Consider the following 14,081-nt stretch of genomic DNA (forward strand, 5'->3'; position numbering starts at 1 on the left):
CCAAAATCGAATGTTAAATAAAAATCAAACGAAATTAAGAGCACAATCACCAAGCCTCTGATGGTATTGTCAAACATTCTGATGGGATTTTTCATACGAACGTTTGTGCGAAAATCTACCCATGTATACCCTACTTAACTGTATCTGAAACTTTTCATTTATGAATGTTTTTACTTTACTTTTACTGTACTGAAATATGTTCCAGTTTCAACAATGATACATTTAAGGGTGTGGCCACTGAGGGGCGCTGTAAAGCTTTCTCGCACAGGGCGCCTAAAGGCCTAAGGCCGGCCCTGGTTAGAGAACTGTAGGAGCCAAAAGGCAAACTGTCTAACGATTCTTAACAACAGAATAATAACAACTTCTTCAGATACCACTACCAAAAGCACTAACAATAAAATTAACAACAAAATTACATTAAGTGTTGTGGTTTGGATTATTTGATTGTACTATTACTGTTAATATAGATGTATACTAAGGTTGGTGAGGTCTGCCGCATATCTGACCCCCTATCTACATGACCAGACTGTTATTGATCGGAAGAAACTTTGGGGCATGTAAAACCCTTACTGTTATGTTTTGGCACCTCCTACATTGTTTTATTCTTTCACATCGTGTATTGTATCCTTTGAAACTTCAATAAATATTACATGCTAAAAAAAAAAAAAAATGATTAGTTGTAACGTCCATTTCTATTCAGGTAAAATATTACTCTATTGTATATACTGCAAGTTTGGCTTCCCTATCATAACTGGACATGTATGAAAATTCATATGGCTTAAAGCTGCAGCATGACTTTTGCTAAACGTGCTTCATACAGCAAGTCTTTACCGTGTCCTTAAAGATAAAAGAAAGCTTATCTCAGCTTAAATACTGTTCTTGTCATGGCAGACAAAGGTACTTTTTAAATGATCTTGATGTGATGATAGGCTAGGGACCAGCTGTAATGTGCAGCAGGCAAAGGATGTCATCCAAGCAGCACTGTAAACTAATAGATACTTAAAAATGAAAATATGCAGCTCCTCCGTGCAGAATTTATCCCATTGAGAGAGACTATTTTAATTATACCATCTCAACAATTCTTACACTCCTGTCAGGGCCACAAATATAATGAAGTGGCCCCATGGGATTGTGTCATCCACTGCACCCACTTAATTCAATTAAATTATTATTTTAATCCAACAATAGTTTTAGTCACGATAAGGTACAGTCTTCTGGAATTTTCCGTGGGGCTGTTTCTGGTTTCCCATTTGTCTGTTTCCAGGTGCCCTTAATAGTGTCATGTCAATTCTGCCTGGAGATGGCTGTCGCTAGGAAGATCTTTGGAAATAAGGTGGTCGTGATTAGTTACCTAAGTTTTGGAGGGAAAAGTAAACAACCAATCAGTTGCGGGACTCACCTTTAAATGTTTACGGTCAGAAGCTCTCTTCAGCAGTGATCGTCTGCAACACAACTTGCCCCACCCTCCCTTCCTTGTCGCGGCTATCCTTTTTGGGGGTATTGTCGCCCACATATGTGGGTGGACAGTGTTAATGTTATATTGGACTGGTGATGAGTATGGCTCGAGTCTGGGTGACTGAGCTACTTTATGTTAACTGGTTTTAAAAGTTAATTAGTTTATATATTAGTGTTGTTGAATTTAAATAAAGAATTTATATTTTGCTTTTAACCCCAATAAAGGGCCGCGGCCAATATTTTCCACTCATATCGTTTGTATAGTTTTTATTTATTCTGTCATATATTTTAATGTATTTATAGGTTGTGGGTGCGGTGGGGTTCTACAATCCCATGAACCGAAAGTCAGATGTAACTACGACAGTTACACTTTAATGTCAAATGTGTGTGATTTGAAAGGCCTTTTTTGTATTAAAACAAATACAACGTTAATTACATATGCCTACATCTGATAACACAACAGATCTTTACAATAAACCGGTCAGTACACTAAAAGTACTGAAGATGGTACAGTACTACAGTGTGGGCACGATGGGGTGAATTAATAAAAAGTGCTTTAGACAACTAAAGCACAGCCAATCAGCTTATACATTTTTCATTTTAAAAAAAAGTAAGACCGAAGCAGATTGGTTGCCATGGGCAACTGCACCCGTTTTTATTAATTTCCTTCAGATGTCCTCCTCAGTGCAATCACATCGCAAGATGATGTAATGTGCAAATGATAACATTGCTTCATAGTGCCAAGTTATGGCCAATCCCTTGTATATGTTCCGATTGCTTTCAAGTTGTCTGGTGGTCTTTTAGGCCAATACTGATGCCCTATTAGTAGTCAAGGTAAACTTTCCTGTCCTCAGTTATCTTGTTTTGTGGTATTTTATTCCCAAAAAGCTTTGGAGAACTGTTTGGGGAACATAACACCATCTTTTCAACAGTGGAGCTCAGATGAAGCTTGAGAGGCATCGATAATGGAGTTTAATGACGCATTCTGCAGTTCTCAAAGGCAGAACACGCCACATAGCTTTGTGAGCGTTTATTTTGATAGTTATGACCCTGTGTTACCCTATAAAGCTAAAACTCACCATCATCGACAGTCAAAGCCCCAAAGGAATTGTAACACATTTCTGATATACAGCAAAGCCAACTTTTTTCCACTTTGCAAAGCCAAGAGCTATCTTGTGGATACTCAGAGGCGGCTCTGTAATTAGGCGGGTTAGGCGGCCGCCTTAGGCCTCGCACTCATGAGGGCCTCGCGGCTGCCTAACTCGCCCTGTCTACAGCAGATTTTGTACAACCCGCGGCACCCGTGCCCAGCAGGGCTAGCGCTAGTGCACGGCAGGATGGGGTGAGAACGGTAGCGTTCCCGCAGGGAAGCAGCGTTAGTGGAAATGGAATACATGTCTGTTCCGGCTGGTGTGTACAGTCCGTCCTGGCCCCGCCCCCCTGTTCTATGCTGCAGTGAGGGAGCTCTGTGGAGTGTGGCTGCAGCTGTGCCTCTGTCTCGTGTCCCGTGTGTGAAGCAGCTCGCCTCTCAGTAAGTCCTGTCTGCTCTGTGTACTTCGGGACTGTTGTTTGTAAAGTGACATGTCACATAGGAATTCCTCCTTAAATTTAGGCCCCATTCACATATAGTTTGCTTTTCCGGTTCTCTGTGCAGAAGACCGTGTGGGATGAAAAGGCTAAAATGTTTAATCCGCACGGGTTCCCCTCGTTTGCAGCTACTATATAGCCGCGAACATGCGGAATCCCCTGTCCATATTATCGCACTATATTGGGGGCTGCGTGGATCCTACCATGCGGTCCCTGCAATAATCTGAACAATGCACATTAAAGTGCATTATTTTTTCTGTTTAAAGCGGCTCGGTGCATATTCGTACAGCGGAATGCGGGCGGACAGTCAGTCCACTGTGAATGGAGCCTAAATCTACTTACTATTCCGTTTATAGGATCCTGCTGAGCATTGTAGTAACCTCAAGCAGCAAGTTCATGCCTATTCATTATGTAGCCTTGAATGTGTTACTAAGCCCTGAGTCCGGTGCGTTACTAAGCCCTGAGTCCGATGCGTTACTAAGCCCTGAGTCCGGTGCGTTACTAAGCCCAGAGTCCGGTCCGTTACTAAGCCCAGAGTCCGGTCTGTTACTAAGCCCAGAGTCCGGTCCGTTACTAAGCCCAGAGTCCGGTCCGTTACTAAGCCCAGAGTCCAGTGCGTTACTAAGCCCAGAGTCTAGTGCGTTGCTAAACCCTGAGTCTGGTGCGTTACTAAGACCTGAGTCCGGTGCGTTATTAAGCCCTGAGTCCGGTGCGCTATTAAGCCCTGAGTCCGGTGCGTTATTAAGCCCTGAGTGCGGTGCGTTACTAAGCCCTGAGTCCGGTGCGTTACTAAGCCCTGAGTCAGGTGCGTTATTAAGCCCTGAGTCCGATGCGTTATTAAGCCCTGAGTCCGGTGCGTTATTAAGCCCAAAGTCCGGTGGTTATTAAGCCCAGAGTCCGGTGCGTTATTAAGCCAAAAGTCCGGTGCATTATTAAGCCCTGAGTCCGGTGCACTACTAAGCTCAGAGTCCGGTGTGTTACTAAATTCTGAGCCCGGTGCATTATTAAGCCCTGAGTCCAATTCATATACTGTTCTGCATTAATATATAAATGTGTTGCTGGGATTTGTAGTCCCTCTACAGCCGGTGCCATTCTGCATTACTCTAAGCTCCTCTGGTGCAGAGACGGATGTGACCGGCTCAGTGTTCTCTGTACAGCACTGTGGTATATGTCAGAGCTATATAAATGTATAATGATAGTGTATGACTGTGGGGGACATTAGAGTTTAAGCTCCTCTGGTGCAGAGACCACAGGGTGGGTTGGGGGGCCAGTTTGTTCCTTAGGTCCGCCACTGTTTTTGCTGTTGGTAATAAGTGCAGTACAGCGCTTGGTACGGTCCCATCCTCCCCTACCCTGTAACTTGGTACATGCAGGAAGGGGATTTTTAGGATGCGGGGCTTAGCCTGTAGCGGGCTTTACTAAAGAGTGATCAGGGAGTGGAGCAGAGTCACTTGAGTACTAAGGTAAGTGTTTTAGCAGCCCAACGGTGGGGGTAGGGAGGGGGAGCCCGCAGTCCTGTGCTAGTGCACTGGCTCTGCCAGCCCAACACGTGAGGCTTTACCGGCTGGAACTTCCTCATTCTTTAGTTTGTAATTGACAGGTTCCTCGAGCCGGCTGTCAATCACAAGTCTGGCCCACCCACCTCTGTGATTATCCTGAATGGCATAGGTGCACTGAGGAGGCGCACTGAGGATTGTACCCGAGTATTAATATCTGTATTACATGCCCTACAGACTGCTGCTCACCCATCCAACTTTATCTCTCATATTTTCACACACAGACACCTCACAAATGTACAGAAGCATCTTGATCCACAAACATCTTTGGTTTTATTCCTGCCCTATTATATAGGACAGGAATAAAATCAATGCTATTTGGGGATCAAGATACTGCTGTGCATTTGTGGGGGCTTGCATGTGTGCAGCTATGAGGGTGAATGTTGGGTGGGTGCTGGTCTGCTGTGCATTGGTTCTGGTCTGAGGTCTGTAGTTCATTGTTGCTGACCTGAGGTCTACCGTGCAATGGTTCTTGTCTGAGGTATACTATGGAATGGTTCAGGTCTGAAGTCTTCAGTTCACTGGTGCTTGTCAGAGGTCTGCTGTGCAATGATTCTGGTCTGAGGTCTGCTGTGCAATGGGTCTGCAGGATTTTAGTGTTGGTCTGAGGTCTGCTTTGCATTGGTGGTGGCCTGAGGTCTGCTGTGTAATGGTTCTGGTCTGAGGTCTACTGTGCATGGCAGAACTCTGAGCAGCACCAGATTGCATTGGTGCTGGTCTGAGATCAGCTAAAAGTAACATCCTACAGGCCAGATATAGCACAACTGACCCATGAAAGGCGGACACAGCGATCACACTACAACTGTAAGATCAGTTTACTTTTCAGCACATATACTGTAAATATGAACATGTTTTGTGTTTGCTCCAGTTATTCAGTTTATTTCACCTATAGTTGTGCCCATAATGGCGAGGTAAGCACATTATAATAATTAGTGACTTTCTCCCCTCTCTCTCTCTCCTGGCTGTCTCTCCTCTCTCTCTCCTGGCTGTCTGTCTCTCCTCTCTCTCTCCCGGCTGTTTCTCTCTCTCCTGTCTCTCTCCACTCTCCTCTCTCTCCTGGCTGTCTTTCTCTCTCTCTCCTGGCTGTCTCTCTTCTCTCTCTCTCCTGGCTGTCTCTTCTCTCTCTCTCTCCCCTGGCTGTCTCTCCTCTCTCGCTGTCTCTCCTTCTCTCTCTCCTGGCTGTCTTTCTCTCTCTCTCTCTCTCCTGGCTGTCTCTCTCTCCTGGCTGTCTCTCCCCTCTATCTCCTGACTGTCTCTCTCTCTCCTGACTGTCTCTCTCTCTCTCCTGACTGTCTCTTATCTCTCTCTCCTGGCTGTATCTCTCCTCTCTCTCTCTCCTGGCTGCCTCTCTTCTCTCTCTCTCCTGGCTGTCTCTCTTCTCTCTCTCTCTCTCTCTCCCCTGGCTGTCTCTCCTCTCTCGCTGTCTCTCTCTCCTGGCTGTATCTCTCCTCTCTCTCCTGGCTGTCTCTCTCCTCTCTCTCTCTCCTGGCTGTCTCTCTCCTCTCTCTCTCTTCTGGCTCTCTCTCCTCTCTAGCCTGGCTGTCTCTCCTCTCTCTCTACCCTGGCTGTCTCTTAGCTCTGTCTCCTGGCTGTCTATCCTCTCTCTCTCTCTCTCTTGGCTGTCTCTCTTTGCTTTCTCCCCTGGTTGTCTCTCCTCTAGCTCTCTTTCCTGGCTTTCTCTTCTCTTTCTGCTGGCTGTCCTTCCTCCCTCTCTCATGCAGCGCTAGAGTGTTCGGGTTTTGCTTGCAGAAAAGGTGGCAACCCTAATCAGCTAACCTCCCAGTGACTTGGGGCTAAGGGGGGGCCAGGGAGACTTTTTTTCATTATGGGTGTAGGTGGGGGCCTCACATTTTAGTTTCGCCAAGGCCTCACAAAGTCTAGAGCCGCCTCTGTGGATACTGCCTTTGATTTCACTCAGACCTTCAGTCTTCTTCATTGTAAAGCTTTGTCTTTCTTCCTCTCCCTCAGTACATATGTGTATATATAACAGTTCAGAAAAAAGAAATAGTGATGTCATCTTTTCTCAATAAAAACCTAATGCATATTTACTGTAAATAATTATAGCTCTCTAGCAATAGCAATATACTATCACTTCTAGGAGCTCAAACAGCTGTTACTCACTGTCTAGAACTTTTATTGGAGCCTATCTTGTATATTTAAACCTCCCAATCTATTTAATGCATATGGGGAGGAAATTGTGCAGCTTTGATACATATTCTGCCAGGCTCCAAGGGAGAGGGCTTCGTGCAAATAAAGTCAAAGTTAATTTAAAATATGTAACTTTCTGAACAAATTTCTTACAATACGTGTGGTTTAATGGAACATGTTATATCTCTCATGTAAGGCTAATGCCAAAATCATCCACATCTCTCTAAAATATCCGTATGTTGTCCAATCAAAGCCTAACTATAAAAAACACACCAGTAGAGGTATGTGTATGGGAGAGGGAGAGAGAAGCAGCATAAAGAACTTGTTGTGCTGCAGTGCTCACAGGGAACATGATGGCAGTAGGAGAAGCATGCAGAATGCAGAGATGAGCTCATCAGTCTGCTGCTTCTCCTTCAATGTCCAATCACAGGCTAGGGGCAGTGACAAGACCAGATTAGATTACTTGACTGCAGTATAGAAAAGTCAAGTTTTTAGAACACCACTAACTGTGTTGTCTTAGAGATTGTGTAAATCCCAGGAATGAATAGACAGCGATACAAATATTTGGCAGTTAAAACCGCTCCCACATACCGTATATACTCGAGTATAAGCCGTCCCGAATATAAGCCGAGGTACCTAATTTTACCAAAAAAACTGGGAAAAAGTATTGACCCGAATATAAGCCGAGGGTGGGAAATGAGGCAGAATCTGTGTATTTAGCTGTCTGTTTAGACTTCAGTTTTAAGGGCCAACTTTATAAAAAGTTAAAGTAAATATTTTGCCATTTATGTGTTTTTTTTTACTGAAAATTACAATTCCAAGTTATACCTATTTGTAAAACTGCTTTAGCTAATTTCAACATTCATTTTCATCTTGCCTCAAGAAAAATGAAAATAATCAAGTGAAACAGTAAAAATACATTTTCCAACTTTGTACTGCAGTTTTTTCTCAAAAATGTTGCCAATAATCTAAACAAAATCTGCAACAATCCATTATTTCCAGCTTAGAGAACCTGCAAAAACATTTCTACCAACATATTTGTTTTTCTTGCTTTTTGACAATGTTTGACAAACTATCCACTCTACCTCATTTTTATAGATTGCTCTTTGAAATAGCAACATTCTACATTAAACATAGGCATCTACACACTGAAAACTCATTGTTTATTATACCAAATACAAATGTGTGCACTTTTCCATAAAAATCCCATTAACGTAACTGCTGTGTGAACTACAGGAATGCTGACATTACAGCCAGGAGTTAATGGAATATCAACTCCAATACAGGGAATACACACAAAATGAACAATACAGCCAGGAAGTGACAACTTCCATAATCACTGCTCAATCCACGGAGTGACCACCACAGTGTTAGCAATAGTGTGGCAGCATCCATATTCTTTTTTCAGTTTGGTTTGGGGTGGCATGGTTTGCATTCCGTATATCTTGGATCCTCAACCTAAATATCACCAGTTTATTTTAGACTGGTCATTGAAAGTTGGGATTCAGTTGTTTGCTAGTTTACTGCAATTTTATAAACCAAAATGCTTTTTAGTGCGTACATTTTGAATGTTATATTAGTTCTGAAAAGTGTGCGGTCACATAAAGTTAACTAGCATTGATAGCACTCTACAGTAATACATCACTTAGATTAATATGCTTGAAAAAGGCTTCCATAATACAGCCTCTGTGTTTCTAATGGTGGATATTGAATGGAAGACTCAGTAATGACAAATCAATAGATCAATGTCTATTTCTCTGCCATCTCCTGTTCCACATGTGACATTATAGCTTCTACTAGAAAATCTCATTTTTAAAATTGGTACAGAAAAATATATAGTTCTTCATAATCAAGGTATATAGTATTGATTTAAGAGCATTTCCCCAAGATTAGATAACCACTCCTGGTAAAGACGGAAGAGTCTTTAATTTGTTGATGGAAATGTCTTGAAGACTTGAAAGAAAGTCCTTTTGAACTATACTCTTGATCCTGTTGTAGTTTTTATTTAGCTCATGAAATATGATCAAACGACCATACACGTTTTCACTAGTCATAAATACAGAAATATATTTTTTTTTTTCACTATGCAATGTTATTTGCCCAGATAATTCTGTTTCTGCACAATTACACAGCACCTTTTGCCAAACCAATTGCCAATTGTTTATTTATTGGTGTGGAGTAATCAATCAGAAATCTGCTTTCATTAATGTGACATCCATAAAATGTAGAAAAGTCATATCCACTTGGGCATTATGGATAACATCATGCTTTACTTCATTTTGTTAATTAATTAATATCACTATAATGTTATTAAATACGACCTATTGTCAAGATTCATATGATTTTATTTTTAACTATCATCAAGCGCACATTCCTCCTTAGACTCCTGCAATAGATTGAGTGTGATAGTTCTCCTTTGGATTTGAATTTCATTAGCTTCTATGGTACAAGAAGCTTTGATATTCTCCCCGTACAAATATTATTTACTGTGTCAACAACACTATTTCTACTGCACACTAATTCTGAAATCCATTTAATAATTAAAGTGGGTCAATGTCATGCCAACATCTATCCAAGTATTAGGAGAACATATTAAGTCAATCTGCCAGGCCATTTTTTCTGAAGCCGGCAGTAGCAAGTCAAGTACTTCAAACACCAAAATCTTGAAATCTGTACTGCATTTTAAACATTTAAAAAAAAAAAATATTGTAAACTTTTATGATAATAAATCTTTATAGTTTATTTTACATTTTGAAATGTGGTTATTCAGGCCTCACGTTTATATGCTCATGAATAACAAACCACTGCCTCATGGTAGTTATAGAACTTCAGCGTGGATTAAAGATCCTAAAAGTGATAGAAATCATTAAACCACTAAAGTTTCATTTGTACAAAAAAATATATATCTATATGCACAGGCTAGACCAATGCAGTGACTCTGGAGATAGGTGTTTAGATGACTTCAACTCTTCAAAGAACGCATCAAGGTTGCTAGTAATAGATGCTTATGTAAAAGGTAATGGAAGAATCTTGTCTTAGTAAATAATTAACCAGTAATTTAATAAAAATAACTGATGTAGAAGCATTGGCATTAAAAAAAAAACACCTATCAACAGAAATTCAAACCTGTGGATTAATGGGGAAAATGTTAGTATTACTGAATTATACAATCATTTTAAAGCTGATCTCCAGACTAAAACCCCACCCCCTTCTCTTAGCTAATTCTGCAATTACATGTAAAAAAAAATGACCCATTACTTACCTAAATTTGCAACAACAATATACACCCAGTCCTCTGTCTTTGTTCTTTTGCAACAGCGAGTGTACACAGAAAGAAATTGCTTGAAAGTTAGGGATGGCAGAGGTTTGCTTATTATCAAACCTCAGGTAACCACCATGTCCTTTTACAGATATCACAGAATTGGGTACCATGCTGATTGTGCTTTCACGGACAGCTCCAAACCCAGCCAATGATCAAGAACCAGTCTGATATCTAGCAGAGCCCTATCTGTCAAATGTGTAATGTACCTGTGCCTGGGAACATTAATCTACAGATCTAGGACGCCTAGCGGTTAAACTGATTACTTTTCGCATTCACGATACCTAACATTTTTGTGTGGAGGAAGTGTATGTACTTTAATACTGCTCATCTCCATGGTTTCTTTCCGCCAATTTAATGTATCATTTTAGTTCTTATGGATATGGCAGTCCTGCAGTTTCCTGTTATGTCTCAGATCTGCAGAAGTCTATGGGAAAAATTTTAACACTCATGCAGAAAGGGCAGCTGGACTTGAAATGAAATTTTTTTGTAGTCACCATAACTCCCTTCACTGAAATCTGTTTAGTGTGATAACTGTGATAAGATTCCAAAGGCAAAGTTTAAAAAAAAAAGTATACTGTAAAATATGGCATATACATTGCGTACATTCTTTGTTTTATCTGAATTCTTTTGTTCTTTCTAACATGTTTACTCTTTATAGACTTTGTTTGTCAGGGCATAACTGCAACATGATACAAACAACATATAATAAATATTATGTTTTATTCCCTAACTACTTAGCATCTGTCATTGCCCAAAGTGGTACAGTAGTCAAGCACATGAGCTATATCTCTGTAGTTTCTTCATATCTGCTTAAAAGTTCTTTTTTCATGACTCTGGACTCTTCTTAAACACATCAAAACAGCTGCCACAATATGTGCAACGGTACTGAGATTTCACTTAAATCCAGTGTTGATTTTGTTTAGCCTACAAAATAAATATAGTGTGCAGGGACAGTACTGTCCGTAATTCAACAATTGTTGTATACCCTTTGTCTGTTGGCCCCATGTACTGTATTTCTGCATTTTCCAAAGATTAACTTTGTATTGAAAAAAAGAAAATACAATTGCATAGTAGGGGCACGCATTTCAGCGGTAAGCCCAGCAGAAATACAGAAAGAGTCACATAAATAGTCTTTTTTCAGGGGGTGGGTTCAAACCAGCAAGAATCCCACAGTGTTTTTAGCATTCTCTCACAAAGAGATTCTGTTCAAAGGCCCTCAACTGCTGCCAAGCAAAAACAAAACTGCTCATTATGGTCAAGAACTCAAACAGAACAAAGCACTAGACTTACTTTCAGCATCAGCATGGAGTAGGAAGCACAGAAGAACCAGCACTGGCCTGGCAAAGTTCATCATCTGACAGCTTGGCACCTGCATGTTTAGGAAGGCTTAATTTCACTGGCTTTCAAAGCCAATGGGTATCTACCCACTTCAGTGTTTCAGTGCAGTTTTGTCACAGCCTGTTGAAGAAGACAAAATAAACAGATAAGAACACAGTTATTTAAATGCTATAACAACTTAAATCCATAATGCAAATCCCTACAGGGAATCCATTACATGTGACATATTTTTCCCATTACACTGACTGGAGTACATTACAAAGTTTGCGTTGCTGCCAACATGCATGATGCCCAGAAGCAGCTTGGCAGAGCTAATAATGTATTTCCCTATATTAACACAAAGTAATCCTCAATCCCAGATGGTTTCTTCCCCTGGTCAGATCATCACCCGAATAATTTATCTTCATAATTAGCTGTCATTTTAGTAAAGGTAGCACTATACATTACAAGACAATGACACACTACAGGATCCTGAATTATGAAATAAAGCAATATGAAATCCCCACATTATTCAGTCTCAGAGCAAGTTCCCGCACAAAGTTGCCTTTACTTGTCTGGCTAAATAAAAGCACTTGCAGTGCAGGTTGGGCTTGAAGCAATACACCTTTAGTAAGAGCTTTCAAGGCTGGGTTTTAACTGCACAAAATGGAGCCTGGCCCAGAAATAGAAACATTTAGTTCAATAACGAAATATACTATTTTCTGGCTGGTTATACACAAAAATTAGACTCTAAATGATTTGCTGTATTTATTCTGTCTTGTACATCTTGTATGGGGGTGGGTAAGGATAATTTACATGCACATAATCAAATATAATAATAGTGATCTACGTGTTAATTTACCTACAAAAGGCATATGTGAGTGTAGGTTATTTCTTTGCATGCAATAGTTATTTAAAGGAGAATTATGAGGTAAGTGAAGAATACTCATCCCCATAATTCAAGCTGACCTGTGACAATAAAGCTGTCACAGGTTTGCTCTATTGATCGGGAATAGCTGAACCGAAGGGCTGTTGTACAGGCTATTCACATATATGAACCGAAGTCACAGCCGAAGCGGGGAGAACGGTCTGCCGAAACAGACTGTTCACCCTACAAATGTAAATAAATATTTTTTGGGGGGTGGGGTCCCCCTCCTGATCCATACCAGACCCTTTAGGTCTGGTAGGAAAAATAGGAGGGACCCCAAGTATAAAAAAATATGTGGGGTTCCCCCAAAAGTCATACCAGGCCCTTTAGGTCTGGTAGGAATTTTAAGGGGGAACCCCACTTTTCCCCATTTTTTGGGGTGGGGGTAAAATTCCCAAACAGACCCTAATCCGAGCAAAGGCCTGGCAGGGCAGGAAAGGGGGACCTCATACCAGTGGTCCCCCTGGAAAAGCACCTTGTTCCTATGCCGATGAGGACAAGGGCTTCTTCCGCCACAACCCTGACCTGGTGGTTGTGGGGGTCTGTGGGGGGGGGGCTTATTTGCATCAGTGTACCCCCTTTAATAAAGGCGGCACTCAGATGCTGCCCCCCTTGTGAATGAGTAAGGGGTACTCATTCACTAAAGGGTTAAATTCAAATGTAAATAAACACACCACACAAGTAAGTGTAAGGCGTGAAGAACTGAACAAGACAAGTTGTTCAAGCAGTTTGGAAGCGTATCGAAGAAGAAAGATGGTGAGGTAATTAGAGAGTAGACAAGACTCCAGAGAGGATTTCTTCAATATGCAACGTATGATTGTGTGTTTAAATGCGTAGGCATAGTTAGGTTCTCAACTATTATATTTTCCATATAACACACAGTATAGGTATAACCATACAGAATGTGTGACTGCGGTGGGACCCTACAATACAGGAGGCTTAAAACATTCTAAATGCACAGTGACTTATCTAGCCATCAATAATATTAAAAAATATTGTAAATAAAATGTACTGGAGGTGCTTCTATTAGATTACTGTTATTAACAATTACAATTCTACAGTGCTACTGCTTTAATAGCACAGGTCTTGGAAGTGGAATTCACTTCACAGTGAAACTTGGAGAGCAAGTGATCCAATAATAATTTTGCTATGGGGCTCTTTCAGGTATTTATGATGCTGCAATCAAGAAAACTTTAACTTTTATTAGCATCATAATAGAATCCACTCCATAAAAAGATAGGAAGTCTGAAAAGATGAAAATACGAAGCCATTTGATGAATTTTATAACAATAATCTTTCAGCCCACACTCTTTCAATTTCAGCATCAACATCAAATTGTTTAATATATACACTACAGTTGCCAGTGGTAAAGTGAAAGGCTGCCAAAGAAAAGTCGAGCAAAGTTCTTGTGTTAACCACTGGGATTTGAGACTTCCTTGTTTTAAAGTATTTAAATGTCTTTTTTTTTAATTGCCAGAAAATGTGCCACACTGCTTCAAGGAATAGCCTGTGGAACACAGAAGGCACCTTTCAGAGTATAGTTTATTCCAGCTTTTTCAGTAATTCAGTTGCAACACCTGTTTTGATGTTTAAATCACAGTAATTTGTAGACGAACATTTCAAGCAAAGTGGAAAACAAAGTGTTATCAATGTAATTTGCATATACAAGTGAAACATTTAAGAAATATTTCAGAAAAGGGCCTGGTCATAGGCAGATATATTTAAATACATAGCACTGGCTTCCGAAATATGAAAGGCCATTTCCATG

The 14,081-nt window shown here is 40.7% G+C and overlaps 1 protein-coding gene across 18 annotated transcripts in view; it reads right to left on the bottom strand.

The window, feature by feature from the left end:
- PTPRD (protein tyrosine phosphatase, receptor type D) overlaps positions 1 to 14,081 on the bottom strand; it is a 361,390-nt gene that overhangs the window by 253,574 nt on the left and 93,735 nt on the right. For all 18 annotated transcript variants that reach the window (XM_018557538.1, XM_018557524.1, XM_018557525.1 and 15 more), the window contains exon 2: positions 11,359 to 11,526. In XM_018557538.1, the coding sequence (XP_018413040.1) occupies positions 11,359 to 11,443 (85 nt within the window). In that variant the 5' untranslated portion in view covers positions 11,444 to 11,526. The remainder of the gene's footprint in view (positions 1 to 11,358; positions 11,527 to 14,081) is intronic.

The sequence above is a fragment of the Nanorana parkeri genome, unplaced genomic scaffold, assembly GCF_000935625.1.
Source record: "Nanorana parkeri isolate BGI_ZX_2015 unplaced genomic scaffold, ASM93562v1 scaffold288, whole genome shotgun sequence".
NCBI lineage: Eukaryota > Metazoa > Chordata > Amphibia > Anura > Dicroglossidae > Nanorana > Nanorana parkeri.